We start from the raw sequence: 27,264 nt of genomic DNA on the forward strand, positions 1-27,264 counted from the left end.
GATGCGGTCTTCACATCGAAGCCGATCACTCACATGAGTAGACGACCAACTTAAAAAGTTGCAAGAAGCTGGGTTATCATAAGTTCCTTCATGGCTCCAGCCTTGCACAATTAGTGTGCGCTCGCCAAATTATTTTATATGCAAAGAAGCTGCCGCTTAGCGTTCACCGCATCAAACGTTTGACCGTCTCACCGGCACAATTGCAGTCCCCAGTTGAACTCGGGCCGTCTCAGAATCAACAAGTTTGTCTGCGAGTTCACGCGTCAATCAGTTTGATTGGTGCGTGGCGGAGATCGGGTACACCTACCACGTTTGCTCTGGCCAAGGAGCAGTACGCACATCGAGCGGCACGATTAATCTATCAGCTTCATCGCGCAGACTATGCACACACGCACGCAGAAGTGATATCGCCACACGGCTACGACGTTTCGCATTCAATTTCACCGCACTCGCGACGTTGCCAATCACAGCCGCGTTGCCGCCATGATGTGAGCGCCCCTAGTGGCCAACTGTTCTTTTATTTATCTGCAATATTTCATAGGAGCAAAATGAGCAGCTCAAAAGTGCGGCGTGTGCACCTTTGCTGCCTTCGAGAGTGGAAATTTCCATGCTGCAGATATATAGAACGACAAATCCTGTCCGAAAGAAGACAAACGCCCACGAACACGCCTGCGGGAGGTGCGTGTTGAGTTGGCAAAAACCTAGCGTGGCAATCACGCTGACATCGCAGAACTGTTAAAGTGTTGACTGAGTGGTGACGCTGACATGATCGCACACGCTGTTTCAGTCGGATAACCGCGACAAATGTCCCACGTGCGTTTCCAACGCCACGTGCGTTTTTGTAGCCATTTTTATCAAGGCTGCTATCACGCGCTCCACACTGTCTTCATGCCGAGGCCACTGCAGAGCAAGCTCGGAGCAAACTCGTCTGCCGAGAAGCTCGGGAAATCCTGCATCGCACTCCAATGCAATTGGGTGATTGCAGGCTGCATTGCAAGTTCAACCGCACAACGGTACTGTTACAGGTTACACTTCACAATATGCATTTTTATCATTACAGGCGACAAAAAACAATTGCGCTAATGGAGTTGACTTGTTCTGGTACCGTTGCTTTTATTGTAATTGCATCTTGACACTTTATATTCTTTCAGTTTTCACTTTCTTACTTGTGGAAGTAAATCAGCAGTTAATAAACAAGCCGCTGTTTTGTGCCTTCTATTCCCCTCTTCGTGCTTATTTGTTTCGACAGATTGATGCACTCTCCACAATTGTCCTTGATGCCAACGTGTACGGAAAGATTGCTCTTCGCACGCGAACGCATACGACGCACACAACGGTGAACATAATGAAATACCCTGCCATGCAAGGACAATCAATTTACGCCGATGTACACAGAGAGAACGAAACAAGACGCTGGTAGGAAGGAAACGAACAGAAAGAGGGCAGGTGGCCAACGACGGCAACTTTCGCCGAAGAAACGTCCCACGTTACTGCCGCTACCGCAGAGGCGACGACCTTCATTCACATCGCGCTGGAGAAGCGGGTATACGCGCATTTCGCGGTCGCACCATGCCGTTTCCTCGCGCGGCGCCCGGACTATATACGCGGGCATTTTTCGCCGCGTGCTCGCATAAAGGCTGTTAACGGTGCGCCCCTGCCTCTCCTTTTGTTTCGCGTTTATGGCCGCCACGCGACGACGCGGAACGACGAGTCCGCGACGCGAAATCTATTTCTGACGCTGCTGCGCCAATGCCGCCGGCGGGGTAGTTTTCGGCGCGTTTCTCACAGCTCTCCGTACAACAGCCTTCCCCCTTTTCCTTTCCTTGCATGCGTATTCGATTTTTAAACTAGAGCATGCCGGAAAAAAAAAGAAAAAGAAAAACCGCCCCTTGTGCATTCGACGATGGTGTTTCGGAGAACGTGATTGAGGCTATATGCTAAACTCTTTTCTCGTGACACATAAAACTGCCACGAATATACCCAGCAATCGTGTCTTACTCACGGCAATGCAGCTTCGGCCAGCCACCGTAGGCACGTATACTTGCAATACGTGTTCTGAAGCTTAATTAAAGGGCGTGGCATTTCAGGCCGCCTTCTCGCTCTCGTCAATTTTATTGAAGAGAAGGAGGAGGTGAAGCCATCATAGGGACTAGCCAACTCTGGTGGCTCAATGCAGCCGCCGGTTTTCCTGGTTCGTTCTAAAATCGAATTAGCGCGCTTCTGTTTAGTGAAGCCATGGTGGGAACAAAGAGAAGCGTCTCAGCGATTATAATAGTTTCTGCAGTGCTCCCAGCTCATTCATACTGATTAGTGCTAGCGTCTCTTGTGCTAGCGTCTCTTGTTAAACTCAACCTAGTTACAATCATTGTTGTCGGTTATACAGAAGCATGTCCCATTGTTGGAAAGCCCGAAGGAGGTCTGTTGAGGGGAGGACTATATCTTATCTCGCTGATCGTGTTTGGATGCGTCTACATTATTGAGTGAATAACGGCTACCAAGTGAGGCTCACGTCGTTTGATACAGGATGGAATACTTAATGATTTGTGATAATTTAGACGTAAGAGTCTTAGATGAATTCACGGTTAGAACTATAAGCGATAAGCAAACATCCGTTTATACTTTGCGCCGAGCACGTCTTTCTTACTACCTACAGATAAGATTTCTTGTAGCTGATTTCGCGACGATATAACTACTACAGCTACGTTAATACGATCCTGTTAATTTACAAACATGCAGATTGGTCATCGGTGACCTAGAAAAATGGTGCGCTCCGTTTAATTTGTGTAGTCTACTGCGAGTATACGATATCTTTAAAAATGGGCTTTTTTGCGTCTGCAGTTTCTACAGTAATACTGACACAGTTTACTTACCGACCTTCGACTGCCCCGCCACGGTGGTCTAGTGGCTAAGGTACTCGGCTGCTGACCCGCAGGTCGCGGGTTCAAATCCCGGCTGCGGCGGCTGCATTTCCGATGGAGGCGGAAATGTTGTGGGCCCGTGTACTCAGATTTGGGTGCACGTTAAAGAACCCCAGGTGGTCGAAATTTCCGGAGCCCTCCACTACGGCGTATCTCATAATCATATGGTGGTTTTGGGACATTAAACCCCGCATATCAATCAAATCAACCTTCGATCAACCTTTTTGTAAGCTGTATTCTACATCTTCGGGTAGATGAGCAGCAGGGCGCAAACAAGAGACTAGAAACGGGTGACTCGTCCTTTGTGTGTGCCGCGCTGCATGTTTACCCGAAGATGTTAATATACCAACTACAGCCCAGATCGCCATATTAGTCCTGTATTCTAGATGATTTGTTCTGCCTTCACTTTAATAACATAAATTCCATAATCTGTACCGATCTGTTGAGGCCTCCACAATGCGTGCCTATGGGTGCGCACTTCGTGCAATCGTTGTAGAAGCAAACGAACCAATATTATCGATAGCGCGCGGTTTAATGGAACGCCCACCGGTAAATATATGCGAAGCTAAAAGACGTATCTCTCGTTATTCCTAATGAATGTGTATTATGGAAAGACGGGTCCCAAGGTCTATAGCGCCGATAGAAAACAAGGAGAGACAGGAAAAACGCCAATTAGAGCTATTTCAGTCTCTTCTTTTTTTTTCTTCTCGGTTCTATATTACAGCATTGCGCCACATCTTTCAAGTAACAATGCACCATGTGATCGAAGACAGCGTATACTGTTAAGCATGTGTATCACATGCTTAAGAGTACTGCCAATATACAGCGGAGGCATGTGAAACCAGTGCTAACAATATATCGACACCTATTCCCATTTAATTTTGAAGCGACCCTCGCATAGTCTTTATATACTAATTCACTTTGACGTGTCAACATTCGCATTGCTACCGCTCTTGAGCACTTTTGGTAAGGGCGCCGAGGAGTTGCGCGGGAACACCACGTCACGCCCTGGTGCACTGGGCTGTTGCCCCGTGTTTGTGGATGAGATGAACGGTGGTTATCCAGGGTGCTCCGTCACTTCTGAAATTGAGCCACTGAAGCGGAGAAATATCAGTGCGGAGGTGGTGGTGCCTTGGTGATCTCCGTGGCACTTATGCTTGCGTGCGCCGCATGAGCGTTCGCTATACTCTGGACGTTTAGACCGATGAAAGCCAAATCGATTACACGTCGCTTCAGAGAACGACGTCCTTGTTATGCCAGGGCCACCGCGGCAGTACAGTAAAGCCATGGTGCTCGGTTGCCCGAAAGCCGCGGCTCCGATCTCGGCAGCTGAAGTAACGTTTCTATGAAGAGTAAAGGCTACAGAGACTCATGTGTTTAAATTTAGGTGCACGCTGAAAAACCGCAGGTGGTCGGGCTTTTCGAAACTGTTCGATAGAGAAAATTCTAGCCAATTGTCGTGCAGGACAAGTGATTAGAAAAAAAGCAGCAAGGCAACGTCGAACATATTTTGAAACGCAGAATATTTGTGTGTTCAAATAAAAAGAAGAGAAGAAAATCAAGAAAGGCTCCTTCTAAAAAAACTAAGAAGAGGCTGCACGTGCTTAACGCTTGAACGAATTTCATAAGTGACTAAAATATTAGAATCACTGGGCCGCCATCTTAAAATGGGATACATTCTGAGGGCGTCACGTCATGCGTGCGCTTGGTTATGATTGTTGTACCCATTCTGGTCTAAGCACTCAGTGGGCCGCGAGAGTTTTCAGGCAGCGTAAGACGATTGAGTACATAATCTCATGCTGTCAGTCGCCAAGAGCGAGGTCGGCGCAAGGACGATTCTTTCAGCGTAATTTTTAGAGCGCGGTGTTCTAGTTCATAGGACTGTCCCGTCTAACCGAATGCGTGTGTTTGTAAGCCAATCTCACTCTGTGTTTTGCCGCGTATGATTTTCGATATTATATTGACTGAGCACTTTCGAAACAAGCTTCGGTAGAATACAAAATTAGGTCGAAAACCCTTCACGAGCATGAGTGAAAAGCATATAACGATGCGGTTCCGTCAATGCACGCCGGAGGAATCAGAGACAAATACTGAAATTTATAATGGCTTGTGAAAATAAGCCGACATTAGTTGTTGGCGGTGTAAGTGAAGGGGGTGATACTTTGTCGCACAATTGTTTCTTAGGTTGAAAGTTTTTGCACTCTTACAGAGATGTATAGTCGATTTATTCACCATTACTTGAAGAAAAAAAAAACAAGTTGAATGACTTGAGCGAGAACTTGGACAAAATAACGAACGACAGAATTCCCCCCAAAAAAGTTTTTTGTACAGCTGCACTATTGTCGCTTTTGATAAGAACACGTCACGGATAAGGATATCAGGCTCAAACATTTCCTTCTAAACATTTTTAGTGTATAAGCGTTCCTGCAGTTATGAACAAAGATATGTCTTGAATTTTCTAGAGCAATATTGAGCCGCACCATAGATTTCATGGAGAACTGAATCAAGATAGTCATTGTAACCAACTTTTCTTTTCGGGTGTCATTATTGATTACAATAATAAGGTTACGCAATGTTTTCAGGCCACGCGTGGCGAACTTACCTTATGGCAAGCATGTGGCAAACAATACTTGGTTTGCCTCATTAAAATGAACGAGTCCACATTTAGCGTACCTTGCTTTAGTATTCGTAATGAGGAAGACGTATACTGCGTCAGTGTGCTGCTCCGATGCCGTTGAACAGACGAGAAAGCCGGCAACGCCCTCGTGCATAAGCTAGATGGCAGCGCATGAGTACATGCACACACGAGGAAACAGAACGGGAAAAGTTATCCGAGTGCAACAAGCAATAGTGAGCATCTATTGCCCATCGGTACTTAATTATCGCGCGGGCGATTCATTACCTACTAAGGCCATTCGAACAGGCACGGGCTCACCTGCGTACACTCATTAACGGTGTTTACAGAGGAGCGCTGGGTCTTAGAGACCATACATCATTTTGCTGTTTGCTCAAAGACGGAAAACAATCGGTCCTGGCAGCGAGGTCCGTGGGAACCACGTGAATGTCCGTTGCCACTCAGACGCTACAATGCCACAGCGTCAGGGGAGGCAGATCACTCGGTTCACACCACGTGGCTGAATTTGTGCCAGTTTCAACGGCTCTCTAAATGAGTTGCTGGTCACTTCTCAGGATATGAGTATCGGTTTAATAAAGGCACAAAAGAGAAAGAGAGAATAGTGGCTGCAAAGAAAAAAGGAGAGCGAGCGGCTTGTGCGCACAATGAATAACTATAGTGAACTGTACAGCTGATGGAGGCCAATTGAAAGCTGGGCCAGTTGGTGGCTGTATACCTGCACAGCTCTGAACATCGAATCGTTTTCTACCTGCCCGCGCACTGTTTCACAGATGTTTTAGTAATGATGGAGCTGCCATCAAACAAAAAAGACAACAATGAACGGCTTGGGCATGCACACATTCGAGGCTCTCGAATTATAACGGCAGGGAAATTTGGTCCATCCAGAGCGGGTGGCGGCTTCGACTAATGACGTCTCGCACTATATAGGACTGTCAACCAGCGTGGCGGACATACTCTGACATTAACAGCTTCAATAAAACCGTATCCTCCTCCGTCGTCACGTGCAGTTGGCAAAACTAAATTGGGCTCGCATTGTCGTCGCCTCGTAGAAGAAAGCGCGTGCTGCATCTGCCAGCTAGAAAAAGGCGGGGTGGAGTGCGAGCGAGAGGCTCGTAAGCAAGGTATTCAGGGGCTTCATTTGAGAGCCCTGCCACGTAGCCAAGCTAAAGCTTGAGCCAGAGCACTTCTAAGTGAACTCAATAACTTCTCTAAATACACAAACCACAACGAGAACGCACCCGACATGACGCCGAAAGTCAGCCCAGATGTCACCACGAACTGTGAGACGTGTTTCATCAACCCGCTATAGCCTTTCTACGCTATTGCCCTGCCGCGGTGGTCTAGTTTATACGCTATTGCCCTGCCCACAGGTCGAAGGATCGAATCCTGGCTGCGGCCTCTGCATTTACGATGGAGGCGGAAATGTTGCAGGCCCGTGTGCTCAGATTTGGATGCACGTTAAAGAACCCCTGGTGGTAGAAATTTCCGGAGCCCTCCACTACGGCGTCTCTCATAATCATATGGTGGGTTTGGGACGTTAAACCCCACATATCTATTTTTCTACGATACAACAAAGCAGCGTTCACTTTTCAAAACGCCGAGACACGGTTATCACGCAATAGAGTAGCGATTTTCGCGCTGTCGCCATTATGCTAGTCTACACGGTTAACGAGCCAACAAAAGAGCGTAACCGCGCAACCAGTGACCTGTTTCACGGGCGAAACAACGTTTTCGCCAGAAGCGGCGACCACGCGACACGCATTCCATTGTTGCCAGCCTCTGGGACACACGCCTCAGTGGGAGGATCTGGACCAAAATGAAAAAAAAAAAACACTATCGAAAGCGAAGCGAGCACTGCACGGACGAACGAAAACAATCGGGAGAAACGCCGTACGAAGCAGTTCGAACATGAATCGCCAGTGCCTCGCCCGAGCGCTGGAAGCTGCGCGAATAATGGAGTGTTGCGTGTGCGCGCCACCCGAAAATTGTTCAAGCCTCGTTCACATTGTTTTCAGCGCAACGCGAACGGGACGGAATGAAAACGGGGCGAAAGACGGATATACTCGCTAACACACCGGCGACACTGGCCCGCTGGCATCGTTGGCGGCCGTATGCGTTTTCGCTGATCGCTTTGACTGCCGTGAAGCGGTAACGCAGCGTGCCCCGTCAATTCGACATACCCAACGGACATGACAACCGGCACCACGGCGGTGAGGTCACGTGACACAGAGGCACAGTTTGGTTCGGTTCGCTCGTTGCGTTCTCTTCGCAGTTTACCGAGCCGCCATCCGTGGCGGGCAATTTGTCCGATACCCGCAGACGTCGGCCCAACTATAGGGGGCGCCGCTGTCGGCCGCCTGTACGTCGCATACTTTCGCATTTGTTGCGCACGCGGGGCACGCGATAGCGACAAGCGAGCCGACGCGTACATATCGCTCTTCTTGCCTGGTAGACGCCGCAGTTAATGCGGGTTTTGCTCGGCTTCGCGTTCGGGGCAGCCGCGCCTCGGCGCGGTCAGTTGCCCTCCATTGTCGCTGGCGCAAGCAGGCAACTTCGTGGAAAGAGAAAAAAAGCCGGTCGTTATGGCTGTCCAGCACGACCGTGCGGGCAACAGCGAGCGCGCCCTCGCGCTGAATCGCGACAGCCGTTCGCGTCTCAGATCCAGGTTACGATTGGAGATTCGGGGAAGGGCGAGGAAGTGCATGAGTCAGTCGGACTCGCAGCTGTGAAATAGACGGACGCGTGAAAGAAAACGAGAGTCGATCGTTTCGCCTTCTTCGCACCTTCTTCGCTTTCGCCGCGGAAGAGGTCGTTCAGGATTGACACGATCGCGGTGTTGTTTGGTAGCTGCCATGGAGCGAGCGAAAACAACGTGTACACCTACTCCTCATCATTGGCCCGTCACAGCCAACCCGCTGCAGAGGCAATAAAACAATTTACAGGTAGTGTATAGATCCTCAATATCTGATTTCCCGATGCACAACGACTAAGCATGCATGAATACTTACTCTTTTTTTTTTTAATGATTTGGAATGAGGGGGATGGCACTTCGAAGGTATGCATTTTAGTTGTCCTCAATGACAAAAAGAAACAATTTGAAATAGAGCAAAGTAATGTGGAGTATTGCAGATCGAGCAAAGAGGTGTGTGATTTCGTAACTTAGAATGCGCATAACACGCAACAGCAACTAGGAAATTAGGTGTCAAGCACCTGAGTGACTTGCGCCGTCTCGCATCACTGCCTCTGATTACTGTAATTCAACGCACACTGGCCTCATTTGTGCGACAACAGCTGTCAGCTGCCTTTGAAAGGCCTGGCGGTGTAGTGAACTGATATCAGTGCAATTTAATGCAATTTAATGCATGAAAAGACGAAATGACCGGCAAGTCGAGTTGAAAATTAGTAGCAAGTAGGCTCTGTACGTCAAGAAGAAAAGCAATACGTCAAATCCGTCCATGCCAAGCGTGCTTGTCTCCTTTTTCTCCATAAGACAAGGGCGACGATTGTTTTTTTTAGAGAATTTGTTTTATTGGTCAGTCGTACTCGCTGATAGCATGTTCGCTTTCTCTATTGAACTGTTTTCGCTCGTGCAAAGTTTACGCAGGTCTACTCAACGTCGTACTTGCACTCAATTCACTAGTGACCTTTAAGGTTTGCAAGGAAATCTTCGCTAATAATGCATGCGACGTAGAGCTACAAGTTCACCAAAAAAGGTTACGATAAGAGACTTGCCAACAGAGAATTGGAATCAGTCGTGACAAAGTTCACGTTAAAATTTCAGGGTTAGCGCATTTCATCATCGCAAAAAACAATGCAGTAGTGAATAACTGCTCGTTGTCACGTCCGCCACGGTGGTCAACATTACTATAGAACCAGGTTACGGGACCGAACTACTGACCTCAAGGTAGCCGGTTCGATCCCGGCTGAAGAGGTGAAGTGACGGCAACTAGGTGGAGGTGAAATAGTAGAGGACTGTGTGGTGTCGGCGCATAATAAAGAACACCAGAATACTGCGGAGCCCTCCCCTACGATGTCTCTGACAAACATATCATGGTTTCGGACGTTAAACCCCATGTATTATTATCATTGCTTGTTGTCTCACCTTGTTCAGGTGTCGGTTCAGAGTAAAGTTGTGCGTATATTGTAATGTTCAGGGCCCTCTCTGCTGCACATAACTAAACGCAGTGCCCGGCAGTAGCTCTTCACCGACACCAAGAAATTCCGACGTGGGAAGCAGGTGAAACGTTCTCGCGTAAACGGTGTCAGAAGAGCCAGTTTAAACTCTTTCCAAGCGTCTTGTCCGGTGCAGTGGTCGGAAAGCAGGCGGCAAGTAGCGGGGTTGCAGTGAGTGTTTCCCAGCGATTACAGGCAATCAAGAACGTCAACCTGCCATTGTGCCGGCTATTGTCCCGAGCAGTTGACGACATGCACCACAGAGGAGAATTGCCTTTCAATGGGTGAGAAATGTAAACAATCTCTAGGTAATAGCATGCTGTAGTAAGGTACTGTTACAAAAAAAATATATGAATACCAGGCATAAGCGAAAAATGAGGGCGTCAACTGTAAATGACGCGTGATAAATATGCGGTCCGTGACAGCAGCTGTTCACTCATTGTCATGATGGGTTGTGTCAGCGATGGTCATGAGCCTATAGAAAAAATACTCTTCAAACGGCATGCTTTGCAAATCTGATGAAAGTCAGGCCCTGAATTCATAAAAGCTCTTCCGAAATCTTCGTATTTTATTTTGTCCTCGAAACTAAGTCTAGATAATTTTGATCTCGCGCGTGTTGACGAAGAAATTTGACTATTCCGAGTTGAAACATTCAGGAATCCAGCGTCGATTTTTGGGTCACAAACACATTTTGTACGCAGAAAAAAAAGTGAATCACTTTTTTCTGTGTTTTCATATCAGGTGCAACACGATTATGTATCCCGAAAAATCTTGTTTTAGCATTGTATATGGTTATCCCTCTACGCATACATGTTAATTTTGTTTGTGTCTTTGTTCACTTCACACGGTTGGTGGCGGTTATAGTTTCCAGCAGTTGTAACCTCCCTGTCGTTCCTTTCCTCCCCCTCTTCCTTCCAGCAGGTGCACGATGGCAGCCTTCGCCGCCACTTCCTGAAATCAAATCAGTCATCTTGCTTTCTCGTTTGGTGCATCTAATAGCCTTGGTTTCATAGACTAGTTGCAATTGTGTTGCTTTTCTACTTCATAAACCTTTTGATTAGCAGCACAGTATAATCACTTGTTTAGATTGTCTCACTTCTAGAGGCAATTTTGTTTCATTCATTTTTGTTTTATTTCAGGTTCTCTTCGTCCGTGAGCATACGGTACGCTGGTTAGACGCATATCCACTGGTAGTAGGGGGTTTCATAAATGTGCATTTAACAAAAGGGATTGTTTTAACGTAGCAGGTATGTCATAAGTACACTTTAATCATAACAAAAGAAGGAAAAAAGTATGAAAATGATGAAGCTACAAAATGATGCCGACAGATGGCAGCTCTAGTGGAGCGTATGACGGAAGGGGGGCTGGACCCCCGAAAATTTCTGCCTGCCCCTCCCCACTTTCCGCCCCCCCCCCCATAGTAGGCATAGTAAAAAAAAACGCATATGTTCCCTGCCTCGCTGCCCCCCTGAAGGGACTCACTTGTAGTAGGTGCCCCGCCTTCACAAGAACGCTACTAGAACGGCAAAGGGCGGCACATGAAAACATCATAAGTGGATTGTAATTAGGGCGAGTTTTGATGCATATTTGGAAGCTGCTACTGTCAAAACTTCTACTGTTTAAAAATTTCAAGAAACAACAATCAAACGCTACAATTATTTTTTTTTGCCATTTCGCAGAGCGATTGACTCGCATGTGGTGAGCCCTTGCGTCTTTGTTACAGCCTAAAGGCAGTGTCTGCATCCTGTGACGTCACACTTGGGCGCCGTCGAAATATTCAGCACTCTCACCTTGACTCGACGTAGTGGTGGTCGGTGGCGCCAGACATTCGGTCAACGCCAAGAGATGTAGGGCTGTGTGCAAGGTAAACCATCCGACGACACCGGGGAAGCGGAACTCCGGCTTCCGCCATTTTGTTCGCGGACCGGAAGTCACAGCCGCCGCCGCCATGACGCCGCTCCACTTCCACGCACCTGTGGAGAGAGAAAGTGAAAGCTATATGAGAATGATGCTCCGGGGTCCCATTTGCACCATTATCGCGCGGCGGCAACGACCACTTTCTCATTGTGATCTCGCGCTCCCGAGGCGGCCCACGTGGATAGTGCGTCGTAATATACGCTGCGCCTTCACGGAATACGAAGGCAGTAATGACCTCGTCGTCGGAGCACTTCGGTATTCTGAACGCTCAGCCACCCGCTCTCTCATTTCTTAGCCCTTGGGAGCACTCTGTTGAGAATTGCGTACAAGACAGTTGCAAAGCGCGTCATTCGAACGCGCTTGCAAGCCCACAGAAACGTTCGGAGCTGTGCACAAAATGGTTTTATTCAGGCTGTTTTTTGCGTCACGCCACGCGTGTGAATGCATGAAACTATTAGAGCAAGAGCCAGCAGAGTTTATCGTGCGTGCGAAAGGTTCTGCACAGTCTTTGCCTGAATAGCGAAATTCATTTGACGTATGTCTTTTCGAATCGCGACAGGTTCCTTGAATGAGAAGAAAACGTTAGAGTTTCGCCACAAGGCCAAAGCAATGCATGTGATAGTGACACATTGGACTGTTGTACGAAGTTAGGATAGGATAGTTAAGAATCAAACGAAATGTAGTTAACACGGTCGAATATGCGTTGAGCAACAGCGTTTCTCTCACGCCCAGCCGCAGGTTGTTCCTGTGTCTAAGCACGTGTGCAAGCGAGCCTTGCTTCAGCGTGACTAACATTCCTTTTTGCTGTTCCTCAGGTGTTGATAGAATACGCGGTGGCTTCAGAAATGTGGAACTACATACAGCAATTTCCCAGGCATTTTCCCGGCGTTTGCTTCTTGGGCATTCATCCACGTCGACGATGCCGGTGGCGGTAGCAAAAAGCACAGTTCCAATGCACTTGACTAAAACGTTCCCCTCAGAATGTCCTAGACATTGCAGGGTGGGCATCGACGCCGGAAGTAGCTGGATGGTGGGAGCAGCTTCCTTTTTTGCTTGGATGTTCCTTTACACACAGCTTCCGCCCATCTCGGGGCATTTGGCCATGAAACCGGTGGTTAAGGCAACCTTAATTATTGTCAATGGACCTAAAAGAAACATTTTTGAACAACGGGAATGTTTAAGTCCACTGAGCCCAGGGAGTGGTAAATGGTGTATATATAGCCTGCTGTTAGTGAGATAGATAGCAGGAGCGGCGCGGCCGAATGTTACAGCAAAGACTGCTTTTGGTCGATGAACGCCTGTTTGACCTTAACAACCTATTCAATGGCAATGCCAACGTGACCCCCACCCCCATGTACACGGGCACTGCCATCGAAACCACAACTCAGTGAACTTTCCCTTCGTCTATTCCGTTGCTACCTATGTTTACGCTATTTCTTCGATAACAGCGTGTAGGAAAGGCGGGTTACGAACGTCTTACGTCGCTGTAAATGAACAAACGAAGAGAGGCGATGGAAATGGCAAGAGCTGTTTCTTTCATCCAGCCCGCCACTCGGGTGCTGTATCACTTGGCAGTGTGCTCGTGCCGCACGACAATGCGAAATCAGTGCAAACATATCCAAGCGCCAATAACATCAAAGTGAATAGAACTCAAACAAAAGTTGGAATGAAAGACCAAGTTGGTAATTAAATTGGAGGACCTTTGTTTACGATTCCTTACTCGCATTCTGACGAACTGGGTTTCTGCACTCCTAGTAACACCATTCAACGGCGCAAGCAGGAAAGGCTTTATTACCCAACCCAATCACCCGATCGTACGTGCGTGCGTACGTGAAAACGGCAACCACCCGATCGCGAGCGGGGATTGCAAGTGCAGGATGGAGAGAGCAATTGGTAGCACGTTCATGCGGGGCGTTTCTCGCCTTGGCTATTGTCGGCTGTATGCACATCAGAGAGTTTCTATTGCCGTCACCGCCACTAATCCGTGTTCGCGCGCTGCAGTCGTGACTGCGACCGGGCAGAGAGCTCGCTCGCCGTATCATTTATAGGCGCTTATACTTACGAGTTCATTGTGTGCACGCATGCTATTGTAGTTGTCGTAGTCGGGTGTGGTTGAACCTACGCGGAGATGCTTTCTGAAACAAACACTCGGATCGAGTCTGTGGCAACTGATAGGATACACTAGCGCATGCGCGGATTGGCTGTGTGGTGTAAGGCCGAGAGGTACAGTAATTTAACTCGCAACGGACGAGTGTGAGGCGCCCTTGTTTCTGAAAGGCGCTACCGACCAGAGCGAAGCCGTTTATATGAGTACGTTCTTTCGGAACACAACACGACCACCCAGTTCCAGCCGTGGAAGGATCGAACGGCGCTACGTGGGGTGGCATTTTGTGATTATAATGAGGAAAACAAGCAGAGCGAAGCGCAGGGAATTCTCGGTAAAGATGCGCGGTTGCGATACGGGAGCGTGCACTCGTCACGAGCGAGCGCGGATGAGCAGCACTCGGTCGACGGCAAGGCGGGCTAATTTTTCGTCGACTCTCGATGAAACAAAAATCTCGGGGCTCGGTTTCGGAGGGCCGTTGCGGATGCATCGTATCACAGGCGCCCGAGGCGAAGAGTCGACCGATATTCGAGCTTTCCCGTCGAGTCCGTCTCGTCGTCCCCTCGCGATAATTAGTAGTGCAGCGTTTACAAAGATCGAGCCCCGAGGAAGCGGCTTGGTGCGTTCGTGTGTATGACTTATACCTCCGCACGTGTAAAATTACCGCTTATTCGAGGAATAACCGTGATAAAAGAGAGGCAAACTCGATCATAGACTAGGCTTGGCGGTCTCGTTCATTCGTACTTCGAACATGTAGAATCATACAGATACCCCAAATAGCGGAAACTACGGAAACAAGCAAAACAACGCTGCTTTAATTCGAAAGAATTATCGAGGAGCGAGGCATTGTTCTATATAGTGGAAGACAGGGACTCCAGCCAGCGTGGGACATCCAAAGGCGAGAAGAACCTTTTCTGAAGATGGAGCAAGTTTAGTTTTAAGAGACAGGCAATGCGGTCATGAGAGGACAGTGCGTCCGAACTGTTTACCGATACTTTACTGCGCCCGGCGGAGCTAAAACATTTCAATTCATCCTTTGATGGCACGTGCCAGTTCTGTGTGGCTGACCCCTTCCACATAGTCTGGCCGTGCCAGTCAAACCATCTATCCCCCCCCCCCCCCCATCCCACGAGGCAGGCTTGGGAGGTGGTCCTGCTCAGCTGTCAGGCCTGAAGGCGGCTCTTGTGCAACGGATGCGGGCGGCATTGCTTGCCAATGGAGCTCCGGGATATGGGTTCCCCCTTGTGCGGTGAGGGGAGAAGGCCAATAAGGCACCAACCCAATCACCTTTCTGTAACCATTTATTGGTTATTATACCACCTCCACCACCACTGCACGTGCCCTTTATTCGAATACGAATCTCAACTGGCTTTGCCGCGTGGCGTGCGCCGTGTCGTCCTCTCATATACTTACTTCTTTTTTCCGTGTAGCATATTCGATCGGCACACTTGCAGCAAGACACACACGTACCGTATTTGCTCGATTCTGACGCGACGATCGTAACGCCAGCAATGACTTTTCATGGGGTCCAGGAAGGGAAGAATTATAGACGCGGTATTTGATTGTAAGGCGAGAGCCTACTTTAGGTAGCTGAAATTCGAGAAAAAAAAAGAAGAAAAAAAAACACCTTTCGTTCGAGCAAATATGGTATCTATAGCAAAAGCGTTCAGTGGGCAGACGGGGCGAAGTTTGTGGCGTTAGCTTTAAACTACATGGTACGTGTGGTCACATAAGTGGATACGCGTTTATCGACTTACTGAGTGGCAACTTCAAGGGGTAGCAAAAGTGATCCGTGGTTCGGAAGCATGTAGCGCAGCGTCCAACTTCGCTGGTGAGACAGATCAGGCTGGCGCACCATAATATGAACAGTGCTAAACAAGGTATCTCAAGGCTTGCTCTACGAAGGAATGGTATTCTTGTTACAGTGTATGCTCGTTACGTACAGAATATTTAGGTATTTACCTCTTGCCTTATGCCGTTTAGCCGTGCAGAAAAACGTCAGAGAGCCGAAATTCCAGAGGCTCATATATACTATGTGATGTGACTGAAAGGTACAGAACATCAGATATGATCAATATTTCCAGAGCTCTCTACTTAAGCGTGCATGAAAGTCATATCGTGGCTTGGGCAAGTAGAACTCTGTATTTTATGCTACTAGAACAGTGAGACGCACGAACAGCTATGAAGCTACCTCGGATTGGGTTATATGTATACATGGTGGCTGGTGGGTCGTATGTGTTAGGTTCCCTGACATGGTGAACCAAAATTTTGGCGATACTTGTCGACATCCAAAGCGTCACCAAGAAAGAGCTGGTGAGATCTGGCGAGGTTTTACGGCACCCATGTGGGAGTGTGATAGCATGCTTCGTACTGTAGGCTAGTTAAAAAACAAAAAACTGTTAACTGCGCTGACGCTTTAGCCTATGCTTCTATAGATATGAAGCTACAAATATTGAAATAAATATAGAAGAAGAACCATACGAATATGGCACCAACAAATGCATACTGCATACTAAATATGGCGCATACAAACGCGGTCATATTGTATGCATAGACGCAGTTGAATATCGCAGCAACCTTGTAATCAGGAAAACGATGAACAACTGCAGAGAAGAAACGGGCTATTTTTTGCGAGCGCGTGGAATGTGAACAGAGAAAAAAGGCTGGAAGTTAAGCTCGTGTATGCGTACCGTGGCCTACCACGCACTACCGAAAGGGGTGAATGAATAAAATGCGACAGAGCGAGAGAATGCTTCTGTTAGCAGCAATGCCTTTAAATACCCTCTAAAATCAGCGCAATGCCCCCAACCCGTCCTCGAAAATTTATATCTGGTTACCTCACGGCGCCATGTCAGGATCATTTAGTCTAGCAAGCAAGCGAACAGCCTGCTCTGTCTCCGCCAAACTATCGACCAAGTTGCCTAATTATAGAAAAATTGGCCTCTCGTGCGCGTGCGTTTGTGCAGTGCTTGGGAGTGTGCCACTCCTCCACACGTGGTTATTTATTTGTTCTTTTTCACTCCATGGCCCATTGAGCCCGGTGTTGATGGAGGTAAGCCACGCACGCAACAGTCAATCCGGCGTGCTATCGTGGCCCGCAAAAATACGGTCAAGTGACACGCCTTCTCCGTATCACACGCCATCCGTCCCACAGGCATCGCTTCAGCTGCTCGTGGAGAACCCGCCCGGCTTGAGATACATAAACCCGACACCACACGAGAGCTGGTTGCAGCATTGATAGTGATCCTTTCTGACCAACGCGAGGTCTTCGATCTGCGTGCCGCTGGCGTTCAGTAGGAGCGCAGGCGGCCGAACTAGGGTGTGTCTAAAGGCACTGAAAAAAAAGACTAAAATGGCTCAATTCCTAGCTCCCTCAGAGCCTATTGTTTTCTGGTGCAAAGACCGGTGGGACAGTGCGCTTCATTGCGAACGAGCGACCTGCATCAGCAGTCTGAGTGCTACTTTTATTCCGTTTATGTTCTGTAATAAATAAAAAAAACACAGCTAGCATCACACTATAAATGCTACGCTCACTCCTCCAATCACAATGTCACGGCCAACTTGCCAAGCAACCGTCTCTACAGTGGTTAATAGTTCTGAACCACAACAAGAGAAGAGAACACCGAGCACAGCGAGACTTGATAACGTTGAACTGGCAGACTTAAGAAGATTTTCTTCGGAGCGCGTTCTATAGGCTTTCCTTCGAGGGGAGGAGCCTGCAGCCTCTATGGAATTCAAAACGCCGAGAGGAATTTCGATTGCTTACTGCGTGGCCGACTATAAAGTGTTGTTTTTCATGTCTACGGACGCACCCACTACTATGTGAGTGATGAGGCACTGCACCTAATGTGTATATAATGCAATTCTGCGTACTCTGGGGTGAGAACGTTAACGAAGCGGATATCCATCTTCACTTACAGATCGCGCCCATGCGATGCAAAGGTGACGTAATGTAGAGGATATTTGTCTCCAAGCCAGACATGTCGACGGGTGCGCCGAAAGAATAACACGAATGACCGACGGACAGATCAGCCAAACACGGCTATGATATCAAAGATGTGAATTTGAAGAAGGGCTTGTTTCTGCTCGACACCCTCACTTTTAAACTTTCTAACGCTGGGTTGTGTCTGAAGCTTGTTACTGAAATGTATGGTTACAAGAGCGTCACACATCACGACATTGTCGTTTAGATTATACATCGATCGGATCGGATCGGATAATGCACCGCTGCTGCTAGTCATAACTAACAGTGTACCTGACAGGGTGGCAAGAGCATCAAAAGTGCCCCTGGTCACTGTTAAGAAACTTAATATGGTAGGCTGCCCTATAAGTCGAATGTCACCAGACAGTGCCGTCATGGGGATGCATCGGAGGCGAATTATTGACCTCATGCACTTCCTATTTTCTTGTCTAACTACAGTTGTATCCTAGCCACGTTACCATAGCCCATAAAGACAATCTACTCTGATGAGTACATTGTCGTGCGTAGCACAAGACCAGAATAATGCGCGTTTTTCTTCAACTTCATCGTGCCGTGGCCATCTTTCATCTTATCCTACCTGCTTTTCTTTTACAAATCACACATCGTACGCCATGCAGTCTATAGAAGCACGGTACTCTCTGCCACAATGCCATTAAATACTTATTTCTTTCTCTGTCACCTAGCTTGCTTCAGTGTTCCTTAGGAATCTACTATGAACGTGCTTGTCCAAGTGCATACCTATAGAGTAGGTAACCTATGCATTAGAAACAAAATAGGCATGCTATAGGAAAGGTCAATCGTTCAGCGCAAAACAGGACAGATCAGAAAGAATAAAAGAGGCAAGCACTGGCGCTGACCAACAACTGTTTGTTAACAGCGCTCATTAACAGAATTGTTAAGCCAATGCTTACCTCTTTTCTCCTTTGTGGGTCGTTCTGGTTTGCACTGAAGTTCTCCATTGAAATATGTACCAATAGACCCAAGAGAAGTTTGATCATGCCAAAAGAGTCATGATCGTCATGGCCGATCACCTAGGCCGAATGAATGCAAACTTAATGACGCAGTGCCCAATGGGTGTTTCCATCGCTTCGAAATTGTGGCCAGATACATGGTGTCGTGGTACGATGTTGTTGGTTTTACGTACGTGAAGGGTGACCCCGCATTTCTCTCTGATCTTCGCCAGCTTGGTTAAGTTCTACTCCTGCATCACGTGTAGTCTGCAAGGGCTCCTTGAAACAAGCTGTAATGGTCGAGTGGTTTTGTTGTGGAGACGGCGGACATTGAAGAACAAATGTTCCAGCGTAGTACGCCCACTGCATACCGATACAGAGTACCGCTTGCCATCCTGTACGGTGCTGCTTCTTTATCTTGCTGGCTGCGGAGGCTAAAGTGCCGAGCGATTCCGGACAAGATTACCGGGACCCGCGCTGTGTGTGTATACACGTTACTGCGCTGGACCATAGATGGCAACCGTTGGAAGACGAGCGGGGCTGCCGTATCGTGCCGTCCGCATACAAAAAAAAAAAAAACATGCGCTCATTCCTCTGTCTGGGTGACCTGCATTGTGTACATTTCGCGCCTCCGTGCCTTTGTGGCCTTTGTTTCGAGCAGTGCCTCGACGGCGATGGGCTGTCGGCTTCTTTCACTCGAGGACTGCCTCGTTCGGTGCGAAACGGTAGTTGGCGGTCTCGCAAGCACCGAGCTGTTCGGGAACGGATATAGAAGCTGGTTGCCGCAGCGAAGAACGCCTTCTGTCGAAACTGCGCCGTAGCCAGCTCACTGAAGGCAGAGATGGTGATCGGCAAGTTCGGGAGGTACGTTGGGCTCGATAGTGAGAAGTTTTCTGCGCAAAGGTGGGGTTCTTTTGTCGGTCTTTCAAAAAGGGGAGAGGGAAGAGGCCGTGGCTGCGGAGTTCGCGAAAGCCAGAAGAAGAAAAGGAGGCGGAGTAACAAAGGATTCTCTGGTGAGATTGTTACCTACAAGACCAAGCCACCGCTGTGGTTGTAAGTGCCTCTGTAGGTGTTTTGTGCTCGATAATTCCTTCGCGTCCCGGTTTCGCTAGTGAGTGCCGCGAAAAGTACGTTGCTGGGTCAAGGGGGCGCGCCTGTACAGTTCGTATAAGACTGATATGAAGGCTTTGAAAGCGATGACAAATGCGTTTGGCAGTGCCGCCTCTACGTAGTCTCATCAGCCACAGCCGTGCTATAGCCCGCCGATTGTTTCCTATTATAAGACAAACAACGGCTAAATCTCAAGTATTGAACAACACATGTACTCTCCTGATACCAGAATCGTCTGCGAGAAGAGTAAAAGAGTGGTCTACGCCGATGCCATTTACAATGAACTCAGTTCGCTGAAATCTCACTGCCTACTGGTTATTTCAGTGTGTGTTTAAAATTAGAAGAAAACTAGAAAAATGACAAAACTTTCGGAAGTTTAGAGCATGCTATACTGGACAAAACTATTGATTACTTTTCAGCGCGTATCCCGTTACACACCTGATATAGGGTATATCTACTCCTGATCTTGAAAAATAAACTGTGTTGTTGAATGTTAAAGCTGTGTATACATGTTTATACGTCAATTGCTTTGCCTTGCGTTTTGATGCGCTAAACCATTTCAATGCTACCTTCTTGCAGCATTAGGCGAACACAATGCTTCCTACCGCCATATTTATTTTTGAAAAAGCCGTGTTAGTGCATGGAGTCCACGCCATATTTCTCCCTATTTCCTTACTTGTTCTAGTCCCACGACTTTTTGCTGTCAATGAAAATGCCCTAGCTGGTCTTAGTTTTTTTTTCCGTGGCTCAATGACTTACTGAACAAGTCGTCTGAATAATGTAACCTTTAAACAAAGCATAGCAAGATGTGATGCCAACGGAGCAAACTTGCCCGGGTATGCGCACATGTTACCCTTAACGACCAAACTGGTATCATCTGCATGGTCGTGTGTGCTATACTCGACGAGTGTGTCACTGTTCTGCACATTTATGGTTGCTATAGTCGAGCGGCGTTGTTTCATGCGACCCCACAAGTTGTCCGTTGCTAGACCTAGTGGAACTGACGACACACGTGCACGCAACCCCAAGAGAGGTTATGACGAAGGGGTCACGCGGTGCGTTTTCAGTTCACGCAACAGTGAGACTTTGTTGAACCTCCTATTACATGACGGCTGCAAAGAAAAGAATGAACCTAACTACGACAGAAGTGGCAATAACAAAATCTGAATAAGTGACAGTTTGCGGTCTTTCGTGGAACAGCTGTAGGACTTCTCTTTTCTCTCTTTTTGACACACACACGCGCACGTACGCACACACACCTCATCTCCATCATTCCCTCTCTTATCAAAACAATTGCACTCATACGAAAAAACAATAATAATCTAAACGCCAAGCAGTGTCTGCGGGCTATCACTATAAAACTCATTTTGCGAGCAAGCGACAAGCTAATTCCCCCCTTTGCTCATTGTAGATCGCGCGAGCTGTGTTACTGCGAACCGGTATACGAGTGCGCGCTATGTATGCGTCAGTGGCAGTTACGGGAACGAATTACTGAGCAAGGTATAGTTATCCAGCTGTTCCCTGTGCAGAACGGAACAGACCAAATTGCGCCCTCGATATGGTTGTCTCACACGCACCTTTGTGTAGCAGTGACCAGTAATGTACCAAAACCAATAATTAAAGACTGGCTGATCAAGACGGAACGAGACGTCGTTCTACAAGATAGTTACAAAGGGGCTCGACGGAAAGAGGAACAGTGCCTATAAGCTCGGTGCATAAACCACAAAAGATCCACACGAATTCTTGAAGGCTACTAGACACAACAACGGTCTACGAAAAGTTCCTGCAAATGGTGAAATCACAAAGACAAGAGAGTGAATCAACGGTAGACTTTCTCTGGTTTTCTTAATACTTTTTCGGTCCTCAAAGCTTCCACAAAGCCAGGGCACATCCAACCGTTACTGATGTCGCGATAAATTGTAGCACGAGATGCCGCGGTGCACCACATGCAGTGTGCTTGGTGGCTCACCGGTAAGTGGAGGGTTCGATACCAGCCGAGGCTGTCACGTTTTTGATGGAGGTGATCGAAACTACTAAGGCCCGTGTTCTTGGAGTAAGGTGCACGTTTGAGTATTTCAGGTGGTCTAAATTTTCTGGAGCCCTCCACTACGGTGTCTCTCATCATCATATCTTGGCTCTCGTACGTAGAACCAGAGTGAACATTAATTACTATACGAGAATCACGCAGCAAAAAGTGATATACTGCGGAAATCACGCAACATATAACGTTCTCCCAAATCTAATGAATAGACGAAGCAGACGACTGTATTTTTTTATCTGTTGACTGATTTTGTAGTCTACGCATAATGAGAAGTGGAGGTGTTCATGCCCACGCATTCATTGCAGCTGCTTGGACGGTCATTCAAGTTTGATGTGTTCATTGATGACAACACATCTCTACTTCACTTTTCTGTCCTTCACTTTTCTACCCTTCACTTTTCTATGCTTAGAACACTGACTCCTGCAGCGTCATAGTAGCTACGTCTTCGTTGCAGTGGGTAGCAAACCGTAATTCACCAAAGAAGGAGTCCTGAAGCAGGGGCATACCCAAGGACATGACCCAAAGAAAAAGTCCTGAAGCAGGAGCGTAGCCAGGGGCATGACCCCTAGCTATGCTCCTGGCTAGCACCATGCCCGATTTTCCCAAAATGTTTTTTCGCCATGACATACAGGGCACAGAAAATGACCATTTTAAGGGGATGGCCTCTCCGAAATTTAAAAGGTGCCCCTGCCCCTCACCACTAAAAAAATTCTGGATACGCGCATTATCCTGAAGGATGCTCAGCCAGGTGTAAAGGGCACCTCCTATAGGCGGTAGATCGGTTACATTGGTAAGCCTAAGGTACATCACAAAATAATATTCTCTTTTGTTTTTGCAAGGAGTTTTTTTCCTCAGCACCCGTACACAGTGTTTGACAAACTTTAGTATTTGGGAATTCTAATCACACCCCGGCGCAAGCCGTCTCTTTGCAACGTAAGTCAGACGTGATGAAGGCGACAAAACCTATAGATAATAAAATTTAAAGACGGAACAAAAAGAGGGGAAAAAAGCCAAGAGTCAACGAGTCTTGATGTGTGCCACAATAAGCATATCCCCTATTATAAGTGCTGTTTATGAGGCTGCTTTCATTCACCCCACAATAACGACAAGTTTATTTGGGACATTGAGGCCTTTCAAGGCACCACTTACACAACAGAATGTCCCCTAAAGGTACTCGCAGGTGACGAGGTTCAACGAGAACGTCAGCTCTGGAGACATTTTTCATACTCACGAAATTTTAGTGTCCTGTGCTTCACGCAGCACGACCGGTGCGGCATTCGGTCTAAGAGACGTTGATTGCCTGGCACGGCCACTCTGTATTCGTGAGCGACTCAGTTCGATTCACGAGAGAACTGACCTGATTGTGCTCGGGACGAAATTTAACAGAATGCATCTCGTGATAGCGGAAAACGTCTGGGACAAACGATGTGCGAAAAGGAAATAAGCAATAAACATAGAACGGCGTGACATGCGGATACCCAGTTGCCAATCCGGAGTCGCTACTTTTTGCATGCCGCCTTCTGTGTCTCAACTATCCAAAAAGAAAATCTTCACGTGCCATCGCCTCAAGCACAATTGTAGAAGTAAGAAACTTCCTTGCGAAGACATTGTTCTTTTCTATCGCAATGGCAACTGTTCTAAGCGCTGCATACGTGTCCTGAGAAGTAGTAGCCTGCGCCGCGACAACGGTCGAGCCAGACGCAGCGAAGAGTGATGGATCACAGGTTAGACGCCACGACAGCACGTATATAATGCCTGCCACTGCAAAGCCCTGCGAAGCGCCACGATACGACAAAGAAAGGAACACGAGAAGTGGTCATCCAAAAGGGGAAGAGGAAAAGAAACTGACGGCAAGGAAAGCGCGGTCGGCAGGTCGCGAGATGAAGCGGCAATTTGGAGCCGCGGATTCTTTCGGGGTCGACAGGTAGCCGCTTTGGCTGGCCTTTTGTTTCACTGCGCACGAGCTCAACTGTCGGCGCATGAGAGCGTTAGGATCATGATATGAGCGAGCGTCACCTGTCAGCCTGATACTGAGCGGAACATATATCTATAGAGAAAAGAAAATTAGAAGAGACTGGCCGCAACAGGGACGGCAGGGGTGTGTTGTCAGGGTTGTCTGGGTACCTAGACCCCAGGTCACAAGCTTGAACGATCGTCTTAGAACTTGCTGTTACTCTGATGTCACACGTCTGGTGGTCATCAGTGTTGAGAACAAAATCATTCTGCTTGACTGCTGGTGGCTTGACGCTTTATGAAATCGGACAAGACAAAGGTTTCATGTATAGGTAATACAGAAAACAACAACCAAGTGCTTGTACACATACCACATCCATATTCATCTTGTAATAAAGTAATATAGATTTGTTGCGGATTAATGAGAGAATTGCAAGGCATTTGTACGGCCCCGTGAACCAGCCTGTATCGAAGACGTCATAAAATAGGGAGCATAGGCTACAGCGTCAGACCACCGCGCACTGGAATGAATTTGGAACTTGAGCCAAAAGCCAAACGTTTGACATTTGTTTCCTTGGGATGGCGCTAATTACGTGCGGGAAGGGTTTCGAATTCGCTTTCGGAATAGGCTTTGAATCAGCTGACATACGCTACAACACATATAATTCGGCAAACATTCTTTTCATTGAAGTCCACTTAGTGAGAGGAATTTCATTCGTGAACCTATCAAGAAAGAGACAGAAATGGTAATGATTCGTAGATACATACGTCTAAAAGATGAATAGCAAAACAAAAAAAAATGTTGGTTGTCTACTTGGATGATGTAAACATTGAAGAAAGAAAGGGATCGCAGCAACTTATCACAGGAATGTGTGCAACGGTGCTCTTCAGCGAGAAGTTATGCCACGGGCCTGCCAATTTGGTGTATGTCCGCCGTCTCTATCGTCTGTCGCTTGTCGCTTGAGTTATGGCCTTCCTGCTGGTTGAGTCTTTGGAACGTCTACTGTGACAGCGCGCAAGGTGAAACGTTGGCAGAAGCATTTGGCAGCACCACCGAAACCTCCGAATGTGAGTGATGAAGGATGGGACGCCAACGGCAACGATGGCAGCCGAGATCGATAGAGGGGCTCCACTGAAGGTCACGCCTGCGTTGCTTCTTCCAGTAAGAGAAAGCGTCCCATCCCAGAGAGTCGCTTCTTAGAATGCCACTGGATTGCTTTGTACCGCTGAGAGGACGCTGTTAAGGCGTCACTTATGACTGCCCTCAAGAAAATATAACGAAGAAAAAGCGTGTGACTTTGTTTCCTTCTATATTTTCTTCTTTTTCTCTTTTTATTCTTTTTTTTATTTAACGACACATATACCTACTGCACATAAGGGCTGCCCATTTTGTTTTTGCTTTCATACGTCTTCTGCAAAACAAACACTTTGCCCGTACTATCAGTATACCTTTCCTGTATGAGAATATACATTACGGTGTAAATAAAAAAATATTAGACAAACAAGTAAATATATAAACAACTAAGATGTTTCAGCCCAGCCGGTAAAGCGTCCATATTCTCTTGTCTCGTCCGGCGCCCTCAGCCGCCAGGCTGGCTTCTCTCGGTCACGGCACGCAGGGGTTTCCACGAAACTAAATTTTGCTCCCCCCTTCTTTCATTTTACCACGAAGACCCACGCCGGCCCACCAACGTTTTTCAAACTCGGAACCATGCCGCGCGAGTCTCTGCGAGCACGCAGGGAACACTCGGGGACACGACACGAAGGAATGCGTAAGGGAGAGGGTTGGGAACGGGAGCGAGGAAGACACGCTCACACGCAGTCCCAGCATACAAGGCCCGCTGGCAGGAAGAGTAAAATTCAAACGGTTACTGCGTTTAGACTCATAAATAATTTTTCGACAGCTCTGTCCTCGTCAGTATCACTAGTATTGTTCCGTTATTAGAACAGCAAAGGAAAATAAAAGTTTACTTTTTTTATTTCGGGCCGTGATCTTAACACGTTTAGTAACATTAGGTGAGGTCTAACGTCCGAAAGCCACGACGCCGTAGTGGACAGCTCTAGAAAATCCGGCCATCTAGTGTTTGTAAACGTGCACTAATATCGCACAACGCACGGGCCTCTGGCATATCATCACCATTAAAATGCGACTACAGCAGCGGGGCTTGAACCCGTGGCCTTTGGCTTGCAGCCGAACACCGTCATTGCTATATACACAACCGCGGAGGAGAAGCACTTTATTTTGACAATATAGCGTCATGAACCAGAGTATATCTCCGTATTACGATCGCAAAGGCTCGACAGCTGACGTGCATTTCTGGTAAAACACTAGCAAGGCCGCCACGTCGGATACGTCGTGCTCTCAACTGCACGATAGCCAATATGTGAACGAGCGCTGACATCTCCACTCATTCTCGCCGGTGGCGTGAAGTACTCCCGCACGTGGTGCACGCGTACTGGCTCTCGGGGTCCTCCCCTTTGCTTATTTCACTTTTTCTGCACACTGCGGAAGCCACGCTGCGACGTTTGTCGTACGCCACGTCTCGCCAAAGAGTCGTGTAAGTAGCAGCTCGTGCATAGAAGCTGCCGCGTACACAGCTCACTCCAGCACGCCTACCCGTCACGACTGGCACACTTTGTGCGGTACGCCACGCCACTACCGCACTTCCACCGCGTGCGCATGGCTAAATAGGTTCTTTGTTTTTTTGTTTTTTTAAGACGGCACTTCCTTCCTTCCTTCTATACAATGTATACGGGCTGCCGAGGAGCTAACTTTCCGTCCTTCACCTCTGGCAGCTTGCGCAATTACGTGATCAACGCTTGGCATTCTCGCCGGTTAACCCCAGCGGAAGACCGGAAGGTGCCGCAGGCTTGTTTGCGGTGATGAAGACGCACTTCCGAAACAGGCAACAGGAAGGAAGCAGTAGAGTCTGTGTGCATATTCCAGAAGCGGATATCAATCTATGCCGAGCCCATTTGGGCCCGGAGCACCGAGTGCGCTTGCCTAAGTATGGGTTATTATTGATTATGCCTCAGAGAAAGCAAAGTAGTGATGAAAAAAAAATGGCAGGAAAAGAAGATAACTAAACTAGCATCCGGTTCGCGAACATACATTGAAACAAAATGAATATCGACAAAAGTGGAAACGCGCGCGAGAGAGTGGTAAATCAGTGTTTTCGTATAATGAACTTTACGGATATTGCATTTTTTCGTCGTTACTATAGGGTGAGCTTCAAGTACGTGACAATCCAATGTGTAATTTTGCAACCCGGATAGAACATTTTCCCCAAACTTGCAACATGAACTTCGAAAGCTGGTCACCAAATCGAATACAGATGTCTTTTTTCCTTATAAACACGTCGATAAATATATCTCATTAGATAGTGCACATCATCTCGGTGCAGCCATCAGCTTTTAATTGCTATACGAGTCACGCGAAGGGTAATCATAAGCGAGGAAGGAGTGGGCATCGGGCTTTATG

At 47.6% G+C, this 27,264-nt stretch overlaps 1 protein-coding gene across 1 annotated transcript in view; it reads right to left on the reverse strand.

The window, feature by feature from the left end:
* The window catches only part of LOC119178254 (cadherin EGF LAG seven-pass G-type receptor 1), a 283,366-nt gene that overhangs the window by 186,432 nt on the left and 69,670 nt on the right, over nucleotides 1-27,264 (reverse strand). The window contains exon 2 of the mRNA XM_075887183.1: nucleotides 11,517-11,699. Coding sequence (XP_075743298.1) covers nucleotides 11,517-11,676 — 160 coding nt within the window. The 5' untranslated portion in view covers nucleotides 11,677-11,699. The remainder of the gene's footprint in view (nucleotides 1-11,516; nucleotides 11,700-27,264) is intronic.

The sequence above is a fragment of the Rhipicephalus microplus genome, chromosome 1 (assembly GCF_043290135.1).
Source record: "Rhipicephalus microplus isolate Deutch F79 chromosome 1, USDA_Rmic, whole genome shotgun sequence".
Lineage (NCBI taxonomy): Eukaryota > Metazoa > Arthropoda > Arachnida > Ixodida > Ixodidae > Rhipicephalus > Rhipicephalus microplus.